General features: G+C 35.1%; 1 protein-coding gene across 1 annotated transcript in view; it reads left to right on the plus strand.

The window, feature by feature from the left end:
• The window catches only part of IFT74 (intraflagellar transport 74), a 36323-nt gene extending 15844 nt beyond the window's left edge, over positions 1-20479 (plus strand). The window contains 11 exon segments of the mRNA XM_017728362.1: positions 1-34; positions 654-797; positions 1911-1951; positions 3154-3233; positions 6346-6399; positions 9695-9792; positions 10760-10886; positions 14710-14873; positions 15470-15595; positions 17987-18047; positions 19662-20479. The exon segment at positions 1-34 is cut by the window's left edge and continues 12 nt beyond it. Of these exon segments, the coding sequence (XP_017583851.1) occupies positions 1-34; positions 654-797; positions 1911-1951; positions 3154-3233; positions 6346-6399; positions 9695-9792; positions 10760-10886; positions 14710-14873; positions 15470-15595; positions 17987-18047; positions 19662-19777 (1045 nt within the window). The 3' untranslated portion in view covers positions 19778-20479.
• The last annotated feature ends 3452 nt before the right edge of the window (positions 20480-23931 follow it).

Here is a 23931-nt window from a genome sequence, read left to right on the forward strand (position 1 = left end):
TGCACTAAATGTGGAGGAAGAGAGTCTAAGAGCTGTATGTATGATAACAAGTGCTCTCTGTACTAACCTTCCCTGAATGCTATTGTAAAGAAGAAAAAATACCTATAATTTCTCTTCCTTAAATTTTCAGATACTGTAGGATCATACTGTAGTATGGGATGCCAAATCTGCCTCTCTGGTTTCTACTAATAATTTCTGATCAGTTTTGGGTAAAAATGTGTTATTGAGGAGATTTTTTTCATATTGGTTCTTCCATGGATAAAAGGATCTGTGAGCTGAAACATACAGTCTGAAAGTATAATTTTCAAATACTACTAGACATTTTTCAGTCCTTTTGAATATTGTATATAGTTTGAAATTCCCTAGAAACTGTGAAGTAGTAAATCTACTCAGAAAATTGGCCCAAGGAAGAACTTGTAAATCAAGAAGTAACTGATTGGGATATTCTATTCCAGTAAATGTAATATTGATAATATGGATTATAAATTTTACTTTTTATAAAGTCCTTTATAAAATACTTTTTACTTTCTCTGTGCTTTTTGTAAGAAATAAGCTTCACTTGTATAGGTAGGTGTTGCTTAACTAAAGCATGTTTGCCGCAATGCTCTCTTGCCATCTGAAAATAGCTAGTAGGTGTTTGCTTTTCCCAACAGGAAATAGCACACTCTGGGGTGAAACAGAAAGCTGTACAGATGTATGAAAAGCTCCACGAGCTCAAGGAACATCGAGATAAAATGATTGCTGAGGATAAGAACGTGGAGTCTCCACAGGAGGAAAGAGAGAGATTACTAAACCAGGCAAGAACAGAAAATGCTGTTATGTAAAAGATTCTCCAAGTCAGTGTTTTTAGGGGTGGTAATAATTGAAAATACTTAAGTTTGAATCTTGCCTATATTTATGCTCTAGGCAGCGCAAATAATCTGAAATTAAGAATAGTTAATGAATTGGAAGTTTGGGCTATTTCTGGTTCAGCCAAAACCTGGAGACCTTTTGAAGCAGGTTCAGAGGAGGGCTGTGAAGATAATCCCAGGGCTGGAGCACCTCTTCTATGAAGACAGGATGAGAGAGTTGGAGCTGTTCATCCTGGAAAAGAGAAAGCTCTGGAGGGACCTTATAGCCACATCCAGTACCTAAAGAGATGTATTTACCTTTATAAAAAAATAGGCCGAGTGACTTTTTTACACAGGCAGAAAGTGGTAAGATGGGGGGGAATTTTAAAGTAAAAGATAAGAGGTTTAGATTAGATGTTAGGAAGACTTTCTTTACTGTAGGGGTGGTGCGGCACTGGAACGTGTGAATGCTCCATCCCTGGACATGTTCAAGGCCACGTTGGATGGGTGCCCTGAGCAACCTGATCTAGTGGGTGGCATCCCTTCCCATGGCAGGGCTGGGGAGCAGGGGGAAGGGTGAGTTGGAAACAGATGATCTTTAACATCCCTTCTAACCCAAACCATTCTATTATTTTAAGAAAACTAAATTGGCACAGTGAGCTTTTTAGCTGGTTTTGTTCCAATTCATGAGACATGTTGGTTGGGAAAACTGGTCCAGTTGAACAGCTCTTGTAATTAACTCCAGAGAGTATCTTTGTAGGGTGCTGAACAGGTATACCAGTCCAGGAGTAATTGGATCAGTTTTCAATAGCCTACACTGTAACTACCCATTTCTACTTTATGGACTGTTGGTCTGAATGACTAATGGTAAGTGTATTTCATTTTTAAAAGTATGAGTTTTAAACATTTGGAAGACATAACGCTTAAATCATATCACTTCTTGTTGGACAGTGTCACAAATTTGTGATTTCAAATGCCAAGTTTCGATTCCGTGTATTTTGAATTTAGATTTTTTTTAATTTTCCTTTTTTCATTTGTAGATTTAATTTCATATGTTAAAGTTGTTTAACTTTTTTATAGGTTAAAGATGATAGTCAAAAAATTGCAAGCATGGAAAGACAGTGAGTAACCCCATTATACTGTTGCTATAAATTACATGTACACCCTAAAGACACATAGTTGTGTTCCATCATGTCTTTCTATAGACTTTTAGAACATCACCACATCTTCAAACCTGTACTAGTGTTAACCTTCCACAAAGAATAGAAGATGTTTTTCTGTTTCCAGTAAACAAGTTTTATAGTGGTAAAACCTTTAGGTCTGCATAATAGGATACTTCCATCCCTTATGAACACACCTTGAGAATATGAATTGGTAGTAGCACTGACATAAACTTGCTTAAGGCTGAAGAAGACATTGATTTTGTAAGAGCTGCTCCTTTGGGACAGCTGTGAAATTGAACCTGCATTACGCTGCAGCCACATTTTGAAGTTTGTTTATGTGTTCTTAAAACCTAAGAGTCACAAAAGTTCCATTCTAAAGAGTAGAAGGGCATTGCTTCTTGATCCTTGGGTATTGGGTCTTTCAGAACACTTGCCAGGAAGTCAAGTAAATTTTATAATAAATAGTATGTATCAAGGGGTAGATAAAACAGTACAGTATTTTCTGATTTTGAGCCTTTTGATTTCTCTTTCTTTAAAGAAAAATTGAGATAATTCATAAAATCTCCTAGAAACAGTTTTAAATTCTTTTGAACAATATTCCCAACTAAAATTGTTGGTCAATTTTTAATGCATTTTAATTGGATAATAAATTGCTTAACAGAATTTTTTAATAGATAAAAATAACAAAGATTTATATTTGAGATTTTATGTAGAAATGTATTAAAGGTAATTTCATTTCACACTTTGATTGATTATGTAGCAGAGTGTTTTATTTGGAAATTTCTTAGTGGATTTTAGTGAATACAGTTTAAGGAATACAGTTACTTGTTGCAGTTTAACAATCATGTTGTACCTCTGCAAAGTTGAATAGCAGCCAGCAGAGGGACTAGTTGAGTAAGTTAAGAATTACTGATGACTCAACAAAAAATGCTTTTTAATAAAAAGGAGCTACAGTACTTCTATTTAATAGAGAGAGGACTAAAGTGACAGATGATTTACACATACCTTTTATAATAACAAGAATCATTCTGATACTCTTTTGGTATTGGTAAATAGAGATTTTCTATTTTTATTCTGACTTCTCTCTGCAGTTTTGTCTAAAATAAAGTAAGTATTTTACAATACAGTTTTAACCTTGACTTTCATTATCTATTTGTCAGGTTGGCAGAAGTAAAAGGAAAAATAGACCATTTTAAAAAGGTCATTCAACGACTTGATATGGATCTGGAGAACCATCGAGGTAATATGATTAGAGGCGTAGCAGACTAGGCAGAGCTGCATCTCTTTGTTCTATAACAAACTGTTATACCTATTAGTTGCTTAAAACTTTTAGGCTTATGCAAACATTCAGTACTCACCAGCATGAGAAGTTCTGTGTCTCCAAGTACAGCCTGTTCTTTTCAGACATAAGAAATGGGGAGTACCCACCTTTAGTGGAACATTAAACAAATTCATATTGAAAATTACCATATAAAATAATAGGACAGCTGTCTGGTATTCCATCCAATTTGATTTTTAATATTGCTTGAAGAATAGAAGTGTATCTTACTGGAAGCGCTGCAGAACAAGTTCATATTTAGAAACGCTTTCATTAATTTTACATGATCTGTTACACTGTCGGCAAATGTGGAATTGAGAATATTTAATAGCAATGTGTAAAGCAGACAGAATTCAGTATTATTTTTACCTGTCTTTGAAACTTCTTAGGTTGATCTTTGCAAGAAGAGTTTGTAAGCTGCCCAGGAATGGCCTTAGCTTATACTGACTTCCAGCAAACACGTGCTGCTAGTGCTTAGGATGGGAATTTATCCTAGCACTGGAAGTTACAGTTCTGGAGGAAGTAACTTTAGTTTGAGCATCAGTCCTTAATAGCTGTAGAAGGTTCTCCATAAAATGAAGATTCATGCAATGAAAAACCTTCTTTTGATTGTAAGAAATCTTGTTCAGATAGGAATTTCATAAGTATATGCCTGCATTCTGAAAGTCTCTATAAGAAGTTATTTAACTTCTATAGAATTAACGAATTGATGTTCTTCTTATTTTATGCCTTTTCTTGGGCAATCAGTGTAAAATCTGGCTGTAAGTGTCTTCCAGGTGAATAAATATCTAAAAATCTGCCTCTAAACAAATGTTTCAGACATCTGTTTATCATCTTCTGCATGACAGAATATTTCTACATTAATCTGTTTATCATCTTTTGCATGGCAAAATACTTCATATTTCTATGGATAGTTCATTATTTTTTTGCAAATATTTATTAAGACTGTTTTATTAGCTTTTGTGTTTCCAGATAATATCATTGCAAACTTTATTGTCCTTTAATTTTTCCTTTCTGTTTGGCTTGCAACCGTTTTTTATTTTAACTTTGGAGAAATGCAGAAGGTAAGAAGCAAGTTGCTTTTCACATTTTATAGTTCAGTTTACACACACAGTCATTCCTTGCTGGACTGTGTCTTTCACTGTTTTAGAAAAGTCTGTTGAAGAAGAGAGTTTGAAGCATATGTAGGAGAAAGCACATGCTCTCTGTCAGCGTATCAGAACCAGTCAGAATACTGAGAATCAAGTTACCTTGTGGTATAATGTAGAGGGAATTACACCTATTGGTGTAACACAGAGGGAATAAATATATTCATAAGGAGTCTCTTTAAGGCACAAAAATGTAAACTCCCAATGCCACCTTCTCTAGTGAATGGGGAGAGAATCGCAGAGGGCAATTCATACCTCAGCTCTAAATCAGCATCTTGGTGTGTCCTTGAAATTCTTGTGCTTTCCCCTTCCCTAGTCACTTTACTTCTGGATCAGTATTTAAACATTATTACATAGTATTCCCAAAATTCAGCTCTAAAGTTTTTTTTATGTAAATATCAGGTGAAATAGAAATTAAAAAAAAAAAAAAAAAAAGAAATTTTAACTAAGGATTTTTTAATGTTTCAGGATAAATATTTCTGTGCTAGAAATATTTTTGAGCAGGGAAAAGTCAAACAGATCATGTTGAAATAACTATTTTTAGGTTTTGCCTGAAAAAATCTAAATAAGTAAATAGTTCACTCACTTATTACATGGTTTATATATTAGCAGTTAACTTTAATGATCAGTCAAAGTCAACATTAATTCAAATGCAACAGACTTAATCCTTCATAAATTGCAGGAGAGGTTAAGATATATGTGCATTAATGGCATATTTTAAAGAAAACTTACTATAAAGACATCTCAAAGTTGTGGTCTTCAAATATTTTTTTCTTTAAACACTTTGACAGATCATGTAACTGTTTCATGGCTCACGATTACCAGAATTTTTAAGAGTAGAACAGGCTAAGTTATTAACTATTGGAGCCTTGCCTTGCAAAATGAAAGAGAGAGTCCAATAAGGAACAAAGCCACAGCTGCAAGGAAGCTGAAGCAGAATCAAAGTCTCTTAGGGCCCCTCAGGTGTTCTTATTGTTTGTATATACTAGATAAAAAGGAAAGCATAGGGGTGTACAAATAAAAAGTCAGAGAGAAATTTGCTTGCTCAGTTTTATCTGTATCTGTCTGATTATTTTACTTTGTATTCTTTAAAATTAAAAGATTATGTTAAATATAAAGCAGACAATTAAAAATTTAGATGTTTGAAACTTAAAATTATTTTTAAAAAATGAATTGTCTCATCTTCTTGTGACAAATATATCAGGTGTCCCACTTTACTAATACATATAAATTATGAGTTATTTATGATCAGTAGTCGAATTTAAAGATAGAGTGAATATGTATATAATTCCTTATTTCTAATACCACTATATTGAAGGTGTATGGAAATGTTCTTTCAAACTTAATTGTAGAAAGCTTTCTGTGTGTTTTATTTTCCTAGTCCATTGCTTGTACAGTTCTCCTGTTTATTTCCCTGAGATTATCAGTTTCTTTGAAGCCGTGTATCCCTGTGAAAGTCCATTGCAATAGGTGAAAGTGCAGTTGAAATGGCTTATATATTAAACAGGGCTGCAGAAAGTTTTAACTCATCATGGTGCCCAAATACGCAGAAGCATTTGTTCTCTATTGTTTAAATTCACTTGACTTCAGAAAAACCCTGTGAACTTCCTTTGTCCATACCAAGTATTTATCCCACTCCTATCTATCAGAAATTGTAACACCTGAAAGGTTCTAAAAATTGCATTGAGGCTGATTTATTAAGGTATCTTCTTTTTTAATATTAAAAGGTATATGACATAGTTGACCTGACTACATTAAATTAAATAGGATGTATCCTGTGGTTCCTAGGCATGTAGAAATTTTATTTTTGAAACAGTCATTTTGCTTCCTGAAGGAATCCAGGCCTGAGACAATATAAAGTTAAATTAATGTTACATCTCTTGTAGGAGAAGAAAATTGGAAATACAAGGAATTGAAGAAGAGGGAAGAAAGCATGGACAGTAAGTTGTCTAATATGATTTAGCTTAATATTACATATATATATAAATATTATTAGGCCTAAGTTCACTAAAATACAGGTTTCATTTTGTTGTTAAAACAGTTAATTTATAGCTGCAAAGAACTGATGTGCTGATCTTTGCATAAAGTTCTATGGTCTTGTTCTGTGGACAAGATAATTGAAGTCTTACAGGACAGTCACAAACATTTGGAGCGTCTTTCAAGGCTTTTCATCAAGCATTAAAGATCTAGGAACACAACTTTATTTCATGAAAGCAAGGCTGTAATTAATTGCTTAAGTGATTAAAAGCAGAACTTCAAAATGGACGACTATAGATATCATGTAATTCTTTAAAATTAAGGCTTCTCATATCTATTTACTCAAGATGAATGTTGCTAAATCCTTGTTACATATTAAAAAGTTACAATGTTGTAGAGATTTTGGTAGAAACTAACCGAGGATGAAAACAACTGGGTTCAAGTATACCTTATACATAGTACTGTAGGAGACAGCTTACAAAAAAAAGTTGGTCAGCAAAAGGGAAAATGGTCAGTAAACATGCCATAGAGGTTCAAGGGATATAACACCTTTTTTTAAGTGTTCTCTAAAAATGTTCTATATAACTTATGGCTAGCATGATACTGAAAGAAAGGTCTCAGCTGACAATAAGAGAAGATGAATAAGACAAAACTCAGGGAGTTTCTGTGTTTTCAAATTCCAGGTTTCCTGAGAAGCAAAAAGACAAAAGCTCCCTTGATCTGGGTTTTCAGTATTGATACAGATGATGTCAGCAGGGCTTCACTTTTTGGGTTTTGGTTCTGCTTCTACCCTTCATCAGAGGTTATTGATACAGTTCTGGACCAGTTAGTAATTTGGGGGACCTGAGAGCTGAGAGATTTGGGGGAACATACAGGAGTCTTAAGGATGGGAAAAGAGCAAATATGGTGCCTGTGTAGAAGAAGAGGGGACAATTAAATACATACCAGTCGGATTAGTATCAATTTGCAGAAATAATTTGGAAAAACTAAGCAAGCAAACAATATGTAAATGTTACAGGAACAGGAGTATGAATAACACTAGTATTGATGTGTCGAATACAAACATCTTTTTTCCTTTTTTTGACAGAAAACCACTGCAGAATAAGGAAGGTGTAGCAGATGATGTGTACTTTAACTTCAGTACATCTTCTGCTGTCTTGTGGTGTTTCTAGAAGCAAGCTAGGCCAATATTGTCCATTTTTAACCTATATTGTGCATTCAGTTAAAAAATTATTAATTGTGAAAGATTCAATGCCAAAATGAAAGGATGTATTGCGTAGAGTTTTGCAGTCTGCTGGATGTTCAGGTTAGTCAGTATTTTTCTTAATCAGTTGGATGATGGGAGAAAGCATCTTAGAGAATAGTTTCACAGAAAATGTTCCATCAGAAAAGCTGAAATCGCGTTGGAGACATGGTTAGAATTTAGTGTAATTTTCTTATGTTAGAAATTAATTACAAAAAAGTTTGAAAAGGACTAAGTGTAAGTTTCTGCACTCAAGAGTAATCAACAGCAAAAATGCAGAGTAGGGAGCAGTTCATTAGGTACAGCTCTGTGGTGTGGCTCAGAGAGTGAAAGACAAAGCTGAGCAGTATCAGACTAACATGGAAAATGCCACAACAGTAGGTATACATTGGAGTGTCAGTTGTTAGACATCCGAAGTAATGTTTTTTCCTGTGCATCAAATACTTCAGATGGTTGTATTGTTTCTAGTTCTGCACATAAAGAAAGGGGCTGTCAGTCCTGAAGAAAACTGATGGGGATATGCAGAAAGCATGACCTGCAAGGAAATATGAAAGAATGAGTCTTTTATTTTAGAAAATTTATGACAGTTGTCAAATGTGTAAAAAGGCTGTTTCAAATAGTAACTGAATAATTTATTTCTGTATATATGAGGAGGATAGAAAAGGAGTAATATACCACTAGCTGCAGAAAGATTTCTGGTTGGATATTAGTAAAAACTTCGTAACAATAACATTTACCAAGTGTTGAAATAGATTGTCCAGAATTGTAGAGTATCTATCAGGAGCTGTGTGCGTGAAGAATATGGACAACTATCTGAATTACTGACATATAACTGGTTTTGTCCTGGAGCAAGTGAATTAATTAGATGAGCTCTTGCAGTCTCTTGCATTCAAGATTTTTTATGAGTCTGTGAAATACACAGCATTCAAATGAAACAAGATCAATCAGACAAGTGTAATGAAAAAATAAGTTGCTTGCAAAAAAGCAGTGCGATGAGATGTAAATATGGACCTTGCTTAATGTTTCTAAATAAATTCAAAGGTTTGAAACAAAAAGCACATAAAAAGTCCAGAATGCCAAAGGAGAAAAACACTAGTCAAATTATACAGCTACAGTTCTGAGGTCCTAATTTCACTGTTGCAGACTCACTTTTATAGAATTACATTCATATCTGTGGATATTTTGTATATTAGTTTTATTGTTTCATATTTATAAATGTGTGAAAATGCTTTTCAATCACTGTCAAATCCTTCTTGCCCAAACAAGGACTTCTCCAGTTTTTATCCAGATAAAAAGTGTGCAAACTCTTATGGTTCCCAAGTGCTCTTGTGTGTATAAGCCATGTTTCAAGAGGAGACCCAGCAAGAAAGAAATTATCGTAACTTAGAGCTCTGGGCAGCATCTTGTTGGCTTCTAACTTCCATGTGATGTGTCCAGGATGTTTCATTTTAGAATATCTCTGTCACCAGAAATACAATGTGGTATTCCTAGAACACAGATACAGAGTGCCTACCACCATTACAACTGTGTTGTCAGATTCAGTTGGACAATTACTAAAATGAACATAAATTAGACTTGTAGCTAAGGGAAATAATACAGAAGGGAAGAGGTGATACCAGGTCTCAAGTCTTCAGCAGTGTTTGGCATTTAGTCCAGGCCATTGGACATAATAAAGTTACCTGTTTCTTTTGTTTAGCCCATGTTGATAGCTTGCAGAAAAATGAGGACCAACAACTGCTGGGACAAGCATTTAGAAAAGCATCAGAAATAGTGGGGATGAAATTTCTTTCCTATTGGGTGGCAACCCTCACCTAAACACAAGAAGGTGGTGGCCTTGTGTCCAATGTGTAACTGGAATAATTCTTCTCATTTTCATTCCAGCCCGTAAGTTGACAAGTTTCAAGGTCTCTTATCTGAAACTGTACTGCTTAGCAATTTAATACGAAGTTTTGACTGGAAACAACATTTCAACCACTCAAGTAAGAGCTTTCTTTTTTGTGTTTGTTAATCTCTAGATTTTCTTGAGACGTTTGAGGATGTGAAGAGTCAGGAATTGGAACGAAAGGCCCAAATAGAAGCCAACGTTGTTGCGCTCCTGGAGCTTACCAGCAGGGTAAGCATTTCCATCCACCTTTAGCAAGCTAGGAGTTTAGACACACAGAACAGGAGAGTGGCTGGATAAAGAAGGATGATTGGTTTTATATGTTTATATTTATCTACATAATAGTCTCTTAAAATGATCAAACATTAAGCCATGTGCAGCTGTAGTTAAAAAAAGGATTTGTTTAATTTCTCTTTTTTTTCTGGGGGAAGAGTTTTGAATAGTATGTAATATTGTGACAAGAACAAAGAAATATTTGCATAATTTCTATAATTCTTCATCTCTGTTGTAACTAACATCTATAATGATAAACATTTCCAAATACTGCAGATAAAACTACTGCAATATTTTGTTTATCCAAAGTTTGCAAATCTCAGCTCATGGGTATTCTGTCACTAGTGTTATGTAACTAAAAAAATATTCCAGTTGTGTCTCTGATATACTAAAGGTATGTCTGAAATGCCCTGCTGTATAATATTTAATATAAATATTATATATTAATAATGCAACAGTTCAGAAACTGTTCCCATTTACAGTCTGCCCTTTTTTTCACTTTCAAGACTTCTTTTTATGTTCTTAACTCCCATGGATTTTTTTATGTTATGGAAAACTTTCACCTGAGTAATATTTTGATTCTATGATTATTTTAATTGTCTTCTTCCTACTTCAATACAGTACACCATAAGATATATTTTAGGCACCATCACTTACTTTACAATAGACCTATATGGCAGCACAGTTTATATTTGCTGCGTTTTGTTTTCATCTGTGCTGGTCTGTCAATACATCTTTTATCAGAAGTTAGCAGAATGAAAATCATTCACATTTAAATCACTTCAGATTATTTCCAGTATTCTAAGTCTTTGTAGCAGAAAAGGCAAATAACAATGTCATAGGACAGGAGAGTTTCTTACTTGTCCAGTTACCACTTGTTGTTTCAAAAATACAGCATGTTGTTATTGTTGTTGGTAATACACAGAATCTGAATCATATGAAACAAATTTCATCTGTTACCAATCAAGAGCTGAAGATTATGCAGGAAGACCTCACTTTCAAATCAAATGAAATGCAGAAATCACAGAGCACTGCTAAGAGTCTGATTACAGGTGAGATCAGCAACAGATTTTCTAATTAATTCCTTAAAATAATAAAAGACTACCTGCATTGTTACACTGATAACATGTAGAAGATCCCCAAATATTAGATATCAAGTGATCTCCACATATTAAAATACAGTGGCAAGTTCACAAATTGAAGTGCTTGTGGGTAACAAGTTATTTATTTTTCTCTATTTATTTATATCTATTATAATCTATTAGATATTGTATATTATATATACATTTATAGTAAGAGTGTATACTTATTATACTTACCTTACTATTATCACTAAATAATCATTTTCCTTGCACAGATACATGTCAAACAAGGGTATTTTAATACAGGGGTTGAATTAAGCTAGTATTTGATTTTACTAATACTTACCTCAAAATAAGATCTTTCATGACCTTGAAAGTGTATTTAATAAACTGAAGCGGAGTTTTCCATAGTTATCTCACCATGTATTATTTGTAAATTTAATTCTTAGTATCACTTATTTATGGTTTATACTTTTCCAAAGGGATATGTACCTCAGGCAATTAACTGACAACAACAGTGAGTAGCTCTCAAATCCCGAGGCTTTGGTTCTGCAAAGTGAATACTCATTTTGACTTCATTTTCAAAATACTCAAATACTTACTAGCATCTTCAGGATGTTCTCTGTAATTTCAAAAAGCAGACAGTAGTTTTCTTTCATTCCCGTAACAAGTATCTCTTTAGTTCTTTATTTGCACCGCTTATGGTAGAATTGTCTTCACAATTCTATGTCTTTGCCAGTATCGTTATTGGTTCAGCAAACCTTTCCTTGTTTGTTTGGCGTAAAGGAAGGGGCAGGAATTAAGAACTATAAATCATTTTGTTAGAAGTCTCTTACATGATGTACTTCGTAGTAATTTTCAAAAGAGCAGCCGGTATTGTGACTTCAAAGTAGATATGAGCAAATTAGAAGTTGTTTGGCACAAAATGTTAGAGAAATTGATTTTCTGGTGTGTGTTTGAACACTTACTGTTTGCTTGTCTGCAAAGACTCATTTTGAAGTTGTAGTCTAATTTAAATTTCTGGGCCATATATCAGAAGTTCAAATATGACTTTTTGTTCTTTCATATAGGTATCATTTCTGACTATTTTACAATATAAGGATGTTTTGGAAGCACATAGTGCTGTAGAGGCATTATTGAAAGACATACTTCTTTCTCTGCAAGGGAAGAGAAGGAAGTTACAGTACATAATTTTCAGCAGGCAATTTAAATTATTCCTAAGTAAATGTCTGACAGCTAGGATTCACAGATAGTATAATGAACTACTTAAGATTCTTTCAGAAATACAGTGAATGCTCAGTTTGCACTGTTGAAGTTCCTTCTAACCTTTGAATTATAGCACAGTTGTCTTCAGGATTCTTTTGTTATGATTAAAATCTGAATTTCCATATTTTCTTGCCGTAACAAAGATATAAAAAGTCCACCAGCAGAACCCTTAAAAACAATAAAAAAGAAAAGGAAACCATGAAGGGTAAACAAAAGTGCTGATGGCATGGTTTCCCAAAAACATTTCCCTGGGTCACTGTAGTTTGTTCTGAGAATTTGCCACTATGTACACACTGCATGCTAGACACTGCAACTTCATGGCCTATCAGAAGGAATTGGGCTGCATCCTCTTCCTGTCTCTTCCCCTAGAGGAATTCTGAGGTTTTTTCAGTTTTGAGGTTTTTTCACTGAGTCTGCTGCTGGATAAGGATAAAATTTGCCCCTTCCAGTTTCTTTCCCATTCTCCAGAAAGTGTGAATGGATAGGAATACCCATTGCAGTCTCATCATAGTTGTATTAGACAGAACAGAACAAGAAAATTTTTTTTTCCTTTTTGGCATTTAGGTTGGTACTACTCTTTACATGTAAAATAAATTCCAACTGGTCAACTATGTATAATTTTAAAATAACAAAATACAGATATACAGAACAACTATATAAAAAGTGAAAATGCTCTGATAAGACCTAAGTAAATCCTCATGAACATCTATAGTTGTTTTCTGCTATTTCTTTCTTATCTGAATTTATTTCATAATTCTACTTTTTACTATTTCTGATCTAAGATTCTCATTTATTGATGTCCTTAAGCATTTGTCTTTAAACCACAGTGCTGTGGGAACAAGAGAAGTAAAGCTGTGATCTGTTCAGTTGTGGTTTATAATCTGTCATTAACCAATTCAATGTTAACTTCAGTGGGAAACTCTGAGCCGTTATGAAATATTGTAGACAGAGAGAAAGTGTTTTCTTAAGCCCTTTGCAGTGGAAGGCAGACTGTGAATTACTTACATGCAAAGCAATGCAAAATATTTTAATTTAAAATCCTTCTTTTAATTTGCAAGGGAAATTTTCATATTTATATAAATGCTCTTTGCACATAGAGGACACTTTCAATCTTACCTTATGGATCCGTATTCCTCAGGAGAATTGCAAATGGCGCACAAAAATCTTGGTTTGTCTTTTTTTTCATTCTGACGTTCCTAAAGAAATCATGAACGTGCTCTGTAATAAGCCAGAAGTGTTGATAAAAACAAATGTTTCACTCTAAAAAATAAGTATATGGCATAAATACACAAGAAGAGAGATGAGTACCTTGCTCTGAGTGTTTTGATCAAGTGAGATTTTCCCGTAGAAGTCCACTGACAAAACTATATCCACAGTTTGTGGAAAGGTGAACTGTCCTTCTATCACATAGAGACATCTATTTTCTTCTGCCTTAAAGATTTATACTGCCTTGGTTAAGTTGGGGAGGCAATTTTCTGTCCTTTTTTCATCAGATCAGCACAAATCTCAAAATACAAACCTATGCCAAGAAAAGTTTCTTTGTGCAGTCTCATCCCTCCCAATAGCCCACGTTGCCTGATACTTTGAAATATAGGAAAAAAACTCCATTATCTATATCATTCTTCTGAGTTAGACACAGATCTGAAACATAAGAGGATGTACCCATGTGTTTAATATTCAGGAACATGAGTGAAATACAATGACAGGTCACAAAACCATACAAACTAAGACTAACCAACCTCTAGTCCTTCCCCACTCTGGGTAGGTAACTTACCCTCAAGACTGAGTCAAAGTATTTTTATTACTTGGTATATCTTTATTGTTTCTTCTCACACATGTCTCATGTCTGGACAGTTTCAGTCTCCACAGTTATCTTTGTCAGAATCCACCCATAGTTCTAATTCCTTTAATTACCTGTAACTGTTACTTTTTTAATGGAGCCTCAGAAGTAAATGCTGTTTATTGTAGCCCATGTTGATGTTGTAAGCTGTGACACTTCTTTTCGGCGGATGTATGAAAGAGTTTTCCTGTACAAAGCAAATGTTTAAAATAAGTTTGGCTATTTGTTCTCTTAAAACTAAGCTTTATCCGTATTCAAGCAGCACAAATAAAAATAACAAGATGCTAAAAAACTAATAAAAATATTTCTTCAATTTTTCTGCATCATTGCAATAAATTTTTTGTAAGTTTCACCACTGCTTTTAGATTGTGGTGCTATAATTAATGGTGTGGTGCTATAAACATTAAAAATAGAAACACTGTGATACAGAAGATCATCACACTTCCATTACTCTTCACTTACGGATTATAATACAGTAATTGTAGTGTATGAGTCTGACTTGTGGGGTGGTTGTGAAGATCAAATTTTTTATTTCTTTCACATTAACAGTCCCATAAATATCAAAATCAGAAGTATATTTAGGAGCTGTTTATATTGGTTAAATATAGCATAAATCTGTATGTAATGGGCTGTGTATTATGAAACAAAAAGTACTGTTAATTAGTGATTGTGTGTCTGGTGATCTAGAGAGTCAAAAACTGCAGATGGACTTACAGAAGATGGAACTTCTGGAGGGCAAGATGGTTGGTGAACTGGCTTCTCTTAAAGACAAAATTGAACAGACAAAAGCAGAGTTGGAGATCTACAATAATTTGCCAGCTCTGAAAGCATCAGGAGAAGAAAAGAAAAAGGTAATGAAAGGGATGAAACAGAGTGTGTGCTTTTGAGCAGCTAGTGGAGGGGAATCCAGTTTCGTGATTGAGAGTCCTTCCTGACAGCTGAAAAACAGGATTGCATATCAGTGCAAATGAATCCAAATACTATTTTGCTATATTATGTGTGACTTACTAACTGGGTACATGTAGCAGGTATTCAGCTGGGTATCTTCTGATAACCTTCTTCCACAAAATCTCCCCATTTTATTTTAGTGATTCAGCTAAACTATTCTGATGTAATTTATGACTACCCATGGCTTTGAATTTAGCAATCTAACACAGAACACAAGCAAAAGTGAATTTCCTACAAATTCTTAATATCAGCATTCCCACTGGTGCTCATACAGTATTGTCTAAGCATACAACTTGCTCATAATCATTGAGTATTATTTTTGGGATAGAGTATGCAGTGCTAGTGAAAAGCCTATGAGTTCTTTATGCATATGCATATGGCTTTGTTCTAAAAGGAAAAAAAGTAGCATCTTGAAAGGTAAATTGAAGTAATGTGCCTGAAGTCTGCAGCAAATTAATTCATCCATTAATCAGTTTGTGTTGGGTTTTTTTCTAACTAGAAACTCCAGGATGACAAAGAAAAGTTAACAAAATGCAGCCATGCTTTTAAGAAAATAATGGAGCATTTGAATGCACAGTATGAGACACTAAAGAAGGAGCTGCAAGAAAATGAGACACATTCTCAGGTATAGGTCAAGTCACATATTATCCTTTCAGTTGTTACTTTCTCAGTTTTGGTTTTCTCACTTACATGAAGCATTGTAAGACAGAATCTGTTTATTCCTTCTTAGTGAGTTTTCTAAATCATATGTTGTAAGTGTGTAGCTGTATTTGCTGTTTTCAAACAAAAGTTAATATTCTGACAACAAATGGCTTGTAAGCTTTGGATTACTAGTAGAGAAAGTATGCGAATCCTTTGTTTAAGTTTTTCTGTTAATCTTGCTCAGAACTCTCTACCTTCTGCCCTTCCTTTGCTTAAGTAGTTTGAGGACGAACTTAGAAAGAAACTGCAGGGGAAAAAAAAGTCACTACTAATAGCTAAGTTCCCTTTTGCTTTTAAAGTCATGGTGATAATTTTTTTTCTTTAAATCTGTGCTATTAATTCCATTTTCCTTTTTCCAATTCTTCTGCTCCTTGCAGGCCACTGAAGTTTTAGGATCTGTTCACACTTCTTTAAACAACTTTGGTATACATGTACGTTTACATTTCAAAAGTGAATCAGGAAAGAAGATGTTTATAACCTCTTGAGCAGCTTTTATTCTTTCATTATAAACACACATAAATTGCTGTCATTTTGGCAGCAGAACTTTACTGGAATAAAGTTTTGAATGCACAGAAGGAAAATGGATAACCTTAAAATAAGGTGGAAAGGGAAATTGATTTTTTTGTAATGCATTTCACTGTTTTTTATTGCTTGAGGTTGTTGAGATATTTGTCCTTTAGGACTGTTACTTTTTTTCTAATATGGTTAAAAGCTGAAGGTCATATTGTACATTTTTAAGTTGACTTTCTTGTGGAATGAATGTTGTGGAGCAGATGAGAAGGCATAGCTCTGACTGAGGCATCTGTGTCCATTTGTAGCATAGGATTATTATAATCATTCTAGGGTGATGATCTAAATCCTCAAAGCCTGTGTATCTTTTTTGATGCACAGGTGTATCAGATGCTGTGCATCTTTTTTGCCAAGACCAGATTCTAGAGTTTAAGTAAATCAGAAATGCATACTCAGACAGTGTTAAGACACTTGCATAATTAGGCTTAACATTTTCTATAAATTAGTAGTTGTACAGCATTTCTTCAGTTCATTAAGCTGTGGCAGTTCTATTTTAATGTGTTTGAAAAGGATTTGTTTCTTTACTTTTTATGTCCTGAGTGTAAATATCCTCAGTGTGAATTAAGGTATGTCTTATAGTAACTGATTATTTGACATTCATCAAGCATTTTGAAGTTCAAATAGTGTTCATAAATGTGGAGGACTTGGGCAATTTTGCAAGAGGTCAACTGGTCTTCAAGCAGTTTCTATAAAAATACACTGGATCTTTCCTTTTCTGTGTGCAAGACAGTAAGTATTTCAGTTCCAGGTTCCTTTACTGGCTGTGTTGTGTGCAGCAACATCTACAAAGAGGACAATAACAATTTTAATTGGTCAGAAATACCTAGTCTTGGAGACAAATGATTGCCTTGTTTGATGCAAACCAGTACAATATAAAACTGATTCTTTACTGTTAAGGTTTGAGTTGTACAGCAATTATTTTCGTCTCTTCCGGCTTAATAATAAGCTTTTAAGTAAAATACTGGGATTATTTTCCTTATTTATTATCTTAGTTTCCACTGAAAGTTTAGTCCCAGAATGATTTTCAGTTTTACATTTAAAAATAACAGCTTCATATCTTGAAATGCAGAACCTTGAACAGTAGCATCAGAAAAACAAATATAAAATTGTATTGTAAGGAAGCAGCCATCAATATAATGTCCACATTAGTTTCCTGTTGATGCTGAAAGTATTGAAGAAGTGCCAGCACTGAACCCACATTCCTACAATCTTCTTGCTGCAGCTCTGTTCTTATCGCAGCTTCTGGCATTGGACAGGAAACTTAACTATGGAAGTAAGGAAGTTTCTTCTGTGTAGTGCAAAGTCCAAGACAGTGTCAGGAAATATTGCATCTTTGGTGATTTTAGATCTTACTGATTTTAAGAAGATCATCTAAATGATATGAAGCATAATGAGAATTGGTATCTCTCTGAATTGTTCACCTTTTTATTTCTAACTTGCCCATTAACTTCCTTATATGACAAGTCTTGAATTCTCATCAGATTTTTTCATCTGTTACTGCAGTTGCATGCAGTGCTTTTATACAGATGGATTATGAAGAGCTTAATTATATATGCAGGTTAATGAGCAGCAGCTTTAAAAACATCTTGCCATTGTTTATCATTTCTATGTTTTTTATGTGAAATAACTTTGATCTTATCAGATTATAGAATATAAGGTACCGATACAAAATTATTTGTGTAAAATATGTGTGTAATAATTACCATTTTGATTTTTGGCTCTTTTTGTGGTTTTATGTTTTCAGCTTACAAATTTGGAGAGGAAGTGGCAGCACCATGAGCAAAATAACTTTATGATGAAGGAGTGTATCCTTTTCTTTAAGAAGTAAGAGTCAAATTCACACACTGTATTAATTGAGGAAGAAGTCTGTTTCCTCCAGTAGAATGAGACAGGACGGAATGGGCTGCAGAAGACAGGGGAGGAGGGGAAAGGCAATCCTTTGCAAATACCTGCAGATATTATATGTAGCAAAACTTGCATGTGTTGTCTGAAACAATTTACAGGGTCCTAAAGCGTAAGCTTTGCCTTGCAGTCTGGATTTTTTCCATCTTTCTCAGGTTTGCCACTAGGTTTCATACAAAGTTCATCTTCACATCTCTCCAGTCTTATCTGAAATTAATCTGCCAGGGTAGCACTGTTTGAAAACATGCTGGGGTGGGGGAAGTGTCTTGTAGCTCTCTCTTTATGTGATTCAAATTAACGAGTTGTATTCCAGTAATCATATCAACAAAATCATTATTTGCTGATTTGCAAATGGCTTTGATAAGATAGTTTTTGAAATTAGGAAAAGCACGGCAGTTTATTTTAATTAGAATTGATGGTTCTTCTCATCTGGTACTATTTTTCTATATTTCTCCTTAGTTATGATAGAGACCTGAATAGGACCAAGGTACACTTTCATTTTGTATTCTAGGGACAGTGAATTCACTACAATAAAATTACTTCTTTAAAGTTATTTAAGAAATAAATTTTTGTTTAAAAAATCTCTAAGACACAAAAAATCGCTGTTTTGTGATTAAAGTACAAATGTAATTGGTAAAGATAACATCAAAACTAGATCCCACCATCTAGCGTAGTGTGTTGGACAGTGAACATTCCTTCATGTCTCAGAAAATGGCACAGGGATATATTTTGGGCAATTTTGTGATTGCCTAGCCATCACAGAAATAATACTGATGATCATGATAATATATTTAATAATTGATGCACATACATATAGCTATATGTATACATATACATATAGTGTTGTTTTCTTCAGATACTAAATATCCCATTTCTCGAATCTGGTAAGTGCTCTAATTCTTAGAAAAACATCTGAAAAAAGTCTTGTACAGTGTAATATAGTTGGAGCTACCTCCTCTTTGAAGGAGGCTCTACAGAAATATTTTATTAAGGCAATACTCTTAAACACAATTTTTCTTAAAAAAAAAACTTTAAGACAAACCAAGAGAAAAGATGATCAGGATATTAAAGTATCTCCTAACTTGGTATGAAATATTGCCTATCCAAGTGCAGACCCTTGAACAGAGTATGTCTGCTTAGGCTACTGGAGAGGGGCTGCTTTCTGGGACTGGGACTTTTGTAGCCAGACTGTATGGCTGTACATAGCTGAGTGCCTTGAAATGGTTTGGTTTACAGTGTAACAATAGGCAGAGTCCTTCATGAGGGACTTACTGCCTATATAAATATATAAATATATATGAAAACAAAAGTGACTCAGACATGTAATCACTTTTTTTTTCTACAGTGCTTGTCATGAGATGGCAGCTAGTAAATTAGCCCCAGTCTGAGTTTTTTCCACTATTTTCACTCCTTGACAGTTTTCATAGAAGGAAGTGTATGGTATTACGGTTCCCTTGTGATTTGTGATTGTGCTCATATTCATACTGGCAGTTTGTTTCCTTAATTCGTTTAATCAGTCATAGCAACAAAAAGTCAGGAGAGTGACTACCAGGCAATAAAGAAGAATGTGAAAAAGCTGGTCAAAGAATACAACCAAGCTCTCATAGAAGCTTTGCAGAACACCAAGAACTGAACCTAGGCATTTCCTTCCTGCCCGAATGGACCAACAATGAGAGATGTGCAAAGGCCGCATGGAAAGCTGGACTACTGAGATCATTCACTCACCACTAGGGTGACAGATATTCTTAAAATTATTTTACCGGGTTTTTAGAAGTTACAGGTTTTAATACTATCCCTCCTTTTGCAATGTTTAAAATTTTTAGAAATAAACATCTGAATTTTAGAAACAAAAAGGAAATACTGCCCAATGAGTTACTGAGGCCCGTTGCTGAATTGCATCTCAATGTGAAATTTTAGTCTGCTTTACACACTGAATTTCTAATTGCCCTGTAGTCCTACCCCTTCCAAACAGAGCAGGAGGACTGCTTGACAGGTTGTCATATGCATTATCTTAAATTAAGTGTGTAATAAGCTAAATGGTAATACCAGCATACCATACCTATATAGATAGCAATTTATACCAAGTAAGGAAAGCATCTAAGGATGACAAGTGTCTTTTAAAGTCAAAATTGCTTCGTAGTGTAAAATCTTAAAATAAAAGCAAATGCCACTAAATTGTCATTTCCTAATGGAGAATTAACTTCCTTATTTTTTAAGATGTAATTATAAAGAGCGAACTATGATAAAAAGCAGTGAAACATAACTAACACTGATTTTGTGTGGAGTATTTTACTGCTGTAGTATTCACCAGTAAAGGAAATAGCAGAGAAAATTATTTGTATATTTTCTGCAATGTTTTTTTCCCTCCAGTTTCAACAAGCAGTGTCATATGGAACCTCTGACAAGAAGACAAGGAAGAGTTTCAACATAGAAAAAAAAAATGTGTAGAAAATAACAAAGTACTTTATGATATAGAAATTTCAGAAAATGCTTAGATTAAAAAAAATTCCATTTATATATTTCTCTCACATTCTACAGGTAATGTATTTATAAACTGCTTATTGATAATTTCTTTCACCTGGTATATTGTAAGCTAGTCCTGATCAAATAGAAAAAGCACAGTTGACTATAGGTAGAAATCTTAGCTAAACAGTAAACTAGCCTTGTGGAAAGAAACTACTAAAAAGCAATGGGAACTGGTTTTATAATTGTTCTGCTCTCATAGAAAAGTTTTCCAGAAAAGAGGTAGACTATGCACCTCACTTTATAAAACTGGAGTAGAGAAACAATTAGAAAATATTCTGAGTCCATTGAAATAGTTCTGTATTTTTATCACTAAATTTCCTCAAATCTGTGATTGTGATTTTGAATATGAAGAAATCTGTAACCTAAAAATACTGAAGATTTGTGCAGAGAGCACTGTGTTTGCAAATTCAGCACAGTAAACGGTGTCGCTTTATATATTTATAATATTTAGAGATAATGGAACAGGATTTCTATAAACTAAGGACTGTTATCTAGGGGAAATTCCCACTAAAGTCTCTTCCTTCCTGTCAGAGTTTCAGCTATTCCAGAGAAAGCCCATTATTTGCAGAGATAGTTGAAGTCTAATATTCTCACCAATCAAACCATCAGCCAGAGAGATCGCCTCCTGAATTCCACTTGTGCTAGAATAACATATTGTAGTGAACAATGGAAAAAAGCTGCAGACTGAATAAACAGACTGCTCTGACTTTGCTTTCTCTGGGCAGGGGAAGGTTTTATTCCTTGGTAGTGGTTCTGTAAGACAGCATGGTAAAGTTTACAGGTTTTTGTTGTGTTCCCCGGAGGTGCCTATCATGAAACCCCTTTCTCTAGCATGCTGTTCTTTTTCTTGTTCTACTGAAGGATCTTCAGATAACCTGTTTGTGTGTGAGAATCTTATCACTCATTCTTTCTCTTAACAATTCATCCTTATGGTCCTTGATAGCAGTCATAGTACCCATGGCTGAAAAGAACTGTATGGATTCTAAGTGATGAGCTATGTGGCAAGTGTTTCATCTTCCTCTGGAAGATGAGTAACTCACTCCCAGTAGTGAGCTGAGTAAACTGTACCCTTACCTAGTTCCTCAAGTATCAGTGAAAATCACCTTTTCTTTAACTCTTTATATCTTTTTTTTTTTTTAATATGGTTTAAGTACCAGACACACAATACTTTTTCACTGAAACTCCTGTGTATACATCAGGACACTAATTCAGTAACACAGGTCTCTCTCTACCCAGGCAGTCTTTTATCCATTTTCTGCTATGACTTCAGACTGAGAGGACATGAATTAACTGGCAGCATCTGCGAGGTGGAGATACTTAAAACCTCTTCTGCTCACCTCTCTTACCAGGGCTGAGTAAGGATCACCTCCCTCAGCCTGCCTGGCAATGCTCTTCCTAACATGTGCCGAATACTGCTGGCCTGTTTTGCTGTGCATTGTTGGCTCTTGGTCAGCTTGGTGTACACCAGGAAGGGCCCCAAGGACCTTCTCAGTAAAGCAGGTTTCCAGCCACTCAGCCCTCATTGTGCGTGGGTGCCTGGACTGTTCCTCCACAGGGGCAGGACTTTACATGTGTCGGAACTTCATGACATTCTTGGCTGCCCACTTCACCTGTTTAGGTCCCTCTGGACAGCACACCATATGGTGTATCAACCACTCCTCCCAGCTTTGTGTCGTCTGCATGCTTCCTGAGGGTGAACTCTGACCCATCGTCCAGGTCATCAGTGAAAAGGTTAAACAGTATTGCCCCCATATCCGTGGCTGTGGTATTCCACTACTGTCTGGCCTCCAGCTGGACTTCAGGCCACTGACCACACAGTGAACCCCGAGCCTGCTTACTTAACCATACTTCGTCAGCGTTATCTATGAGGATTTAATGGAAAATTCTGGCAAACACCTTGCTTATGTTGAGGTAAACAACATCCTAACCTCTCTCCTTGCTCAGTGAGTTAGTTGCCTCATTTTGGATGGCTATCAGGTTGGTTAAGCATAATTTCTTCTTCATAAATCTGTGCTCTCTACTCATGATCACCTTCCCATCCTTAATGTGTCTGGAAATCGTATACAGCCTTAGTTGCTCCACAGCTTTCTCAGGGATTGAGATGAGGCTGACCAGTCTGTCATTCCCTGCATCACTCTTCTTGCTCTCCTGAAGGTAGGAGTGACATACTCTGTCTTTCAGTATTCAGAAGCCTCTCTCTTACCACCATAAAAAAAAAAAGGTACTCAGGAATGACCTTGCAATGCCATAAGTCAGCTACCTCTGTACACATGTGGGTGCATTTCAACAAGTTCCATGGAGTTATGTTTTCCAGTTTGTTAAAAGTTCCCTAACCTAGTCCCCCTTCAGTAAGATGCCACTGAGGCATTAGGATACCATGTTTGACAATTATTGTCACTCCACATCCCACTTCAATGGCACACCGTACGTCAAGAAGCATTTCAATTTCAAAGCCTTCAATCAAAGGGTGTGTTGCTGCCATGTTGTTTCTCCTTTGCTTGAGGACAAGCACAGGAACGACTGCTGTGTTCCCAGTTCATGATGGCATGACAGTGCACCAACCTTGTTCCCATATATTAAGGGATGTCATCATATCTCCGGGCAAACTCTTATTTTTGCTGCAAGCAAAGGTTAATCCTCTTGTTGGTCTTCCTGCTTCATCTTGCCTTCACTACTTTTAACGGTGATTAAAAAATCTTGTCTGTCTTTCAAAATAAGTTTGTTTTTTTAAATTTCTCTTAGTGAGCTTAGAAGTCAACAATGCAGTATTCCTTTGAGCAATTCTAGACGGGTGGAACACTGAGAGTTCTTTCCTCCTGACAACTTTAGTTAATGGCTCTTAGTGTTAGTATGTGCTGTTTCGTAATTGTAGGGACATGTTTCCAAGGTGAAGTGGTTGTAAGTTCTTTCAGTACACTTCCAGTTTCCTGCTGCTGGTATAAAACAAAACTACGAGGCATAATGCAGGCCTTAAGACGAGGTGCTAGCCATTAGAATGTATTAGTTTGAGGAGAAAGAGATTAAAAGATTACTTTGTAACTGTTCTTAAGGACCTGCTTTGAGTGAACTCCTTGGAAACATAGCTCATGGTGTTAAATCATCTGGGTGTGGTGGATGTAGCAATCAGAGTGAAAACCCTTCAGATTCTGAAAGTGGTCGTAAAACTGGAGCTCGCTTGAACAGCTACACAGTGTGAATAGCAGCTGAACACCAAATGATACATGTCTTGTATGTGCAGAGCAAGGCCTTGAAATGCAGGTC

This window comes from Corvus brachyrhynchos, unplaced genomic scaffold (assembly GCF_000691975.1).
Source record: "Corvus brachyrhynchos isolate BGI_N302 unplaced genomic scaffold, ASM69197v1 scaffold90, whole genome shotgun sequence".
In the NCBI taxonomy this organism is placed as follows: Eukaryota; Metazoa; Chordata; class Aves; order Passeriformes; family Corvidae; genus Corvus; species Corvus brachyrhynchos.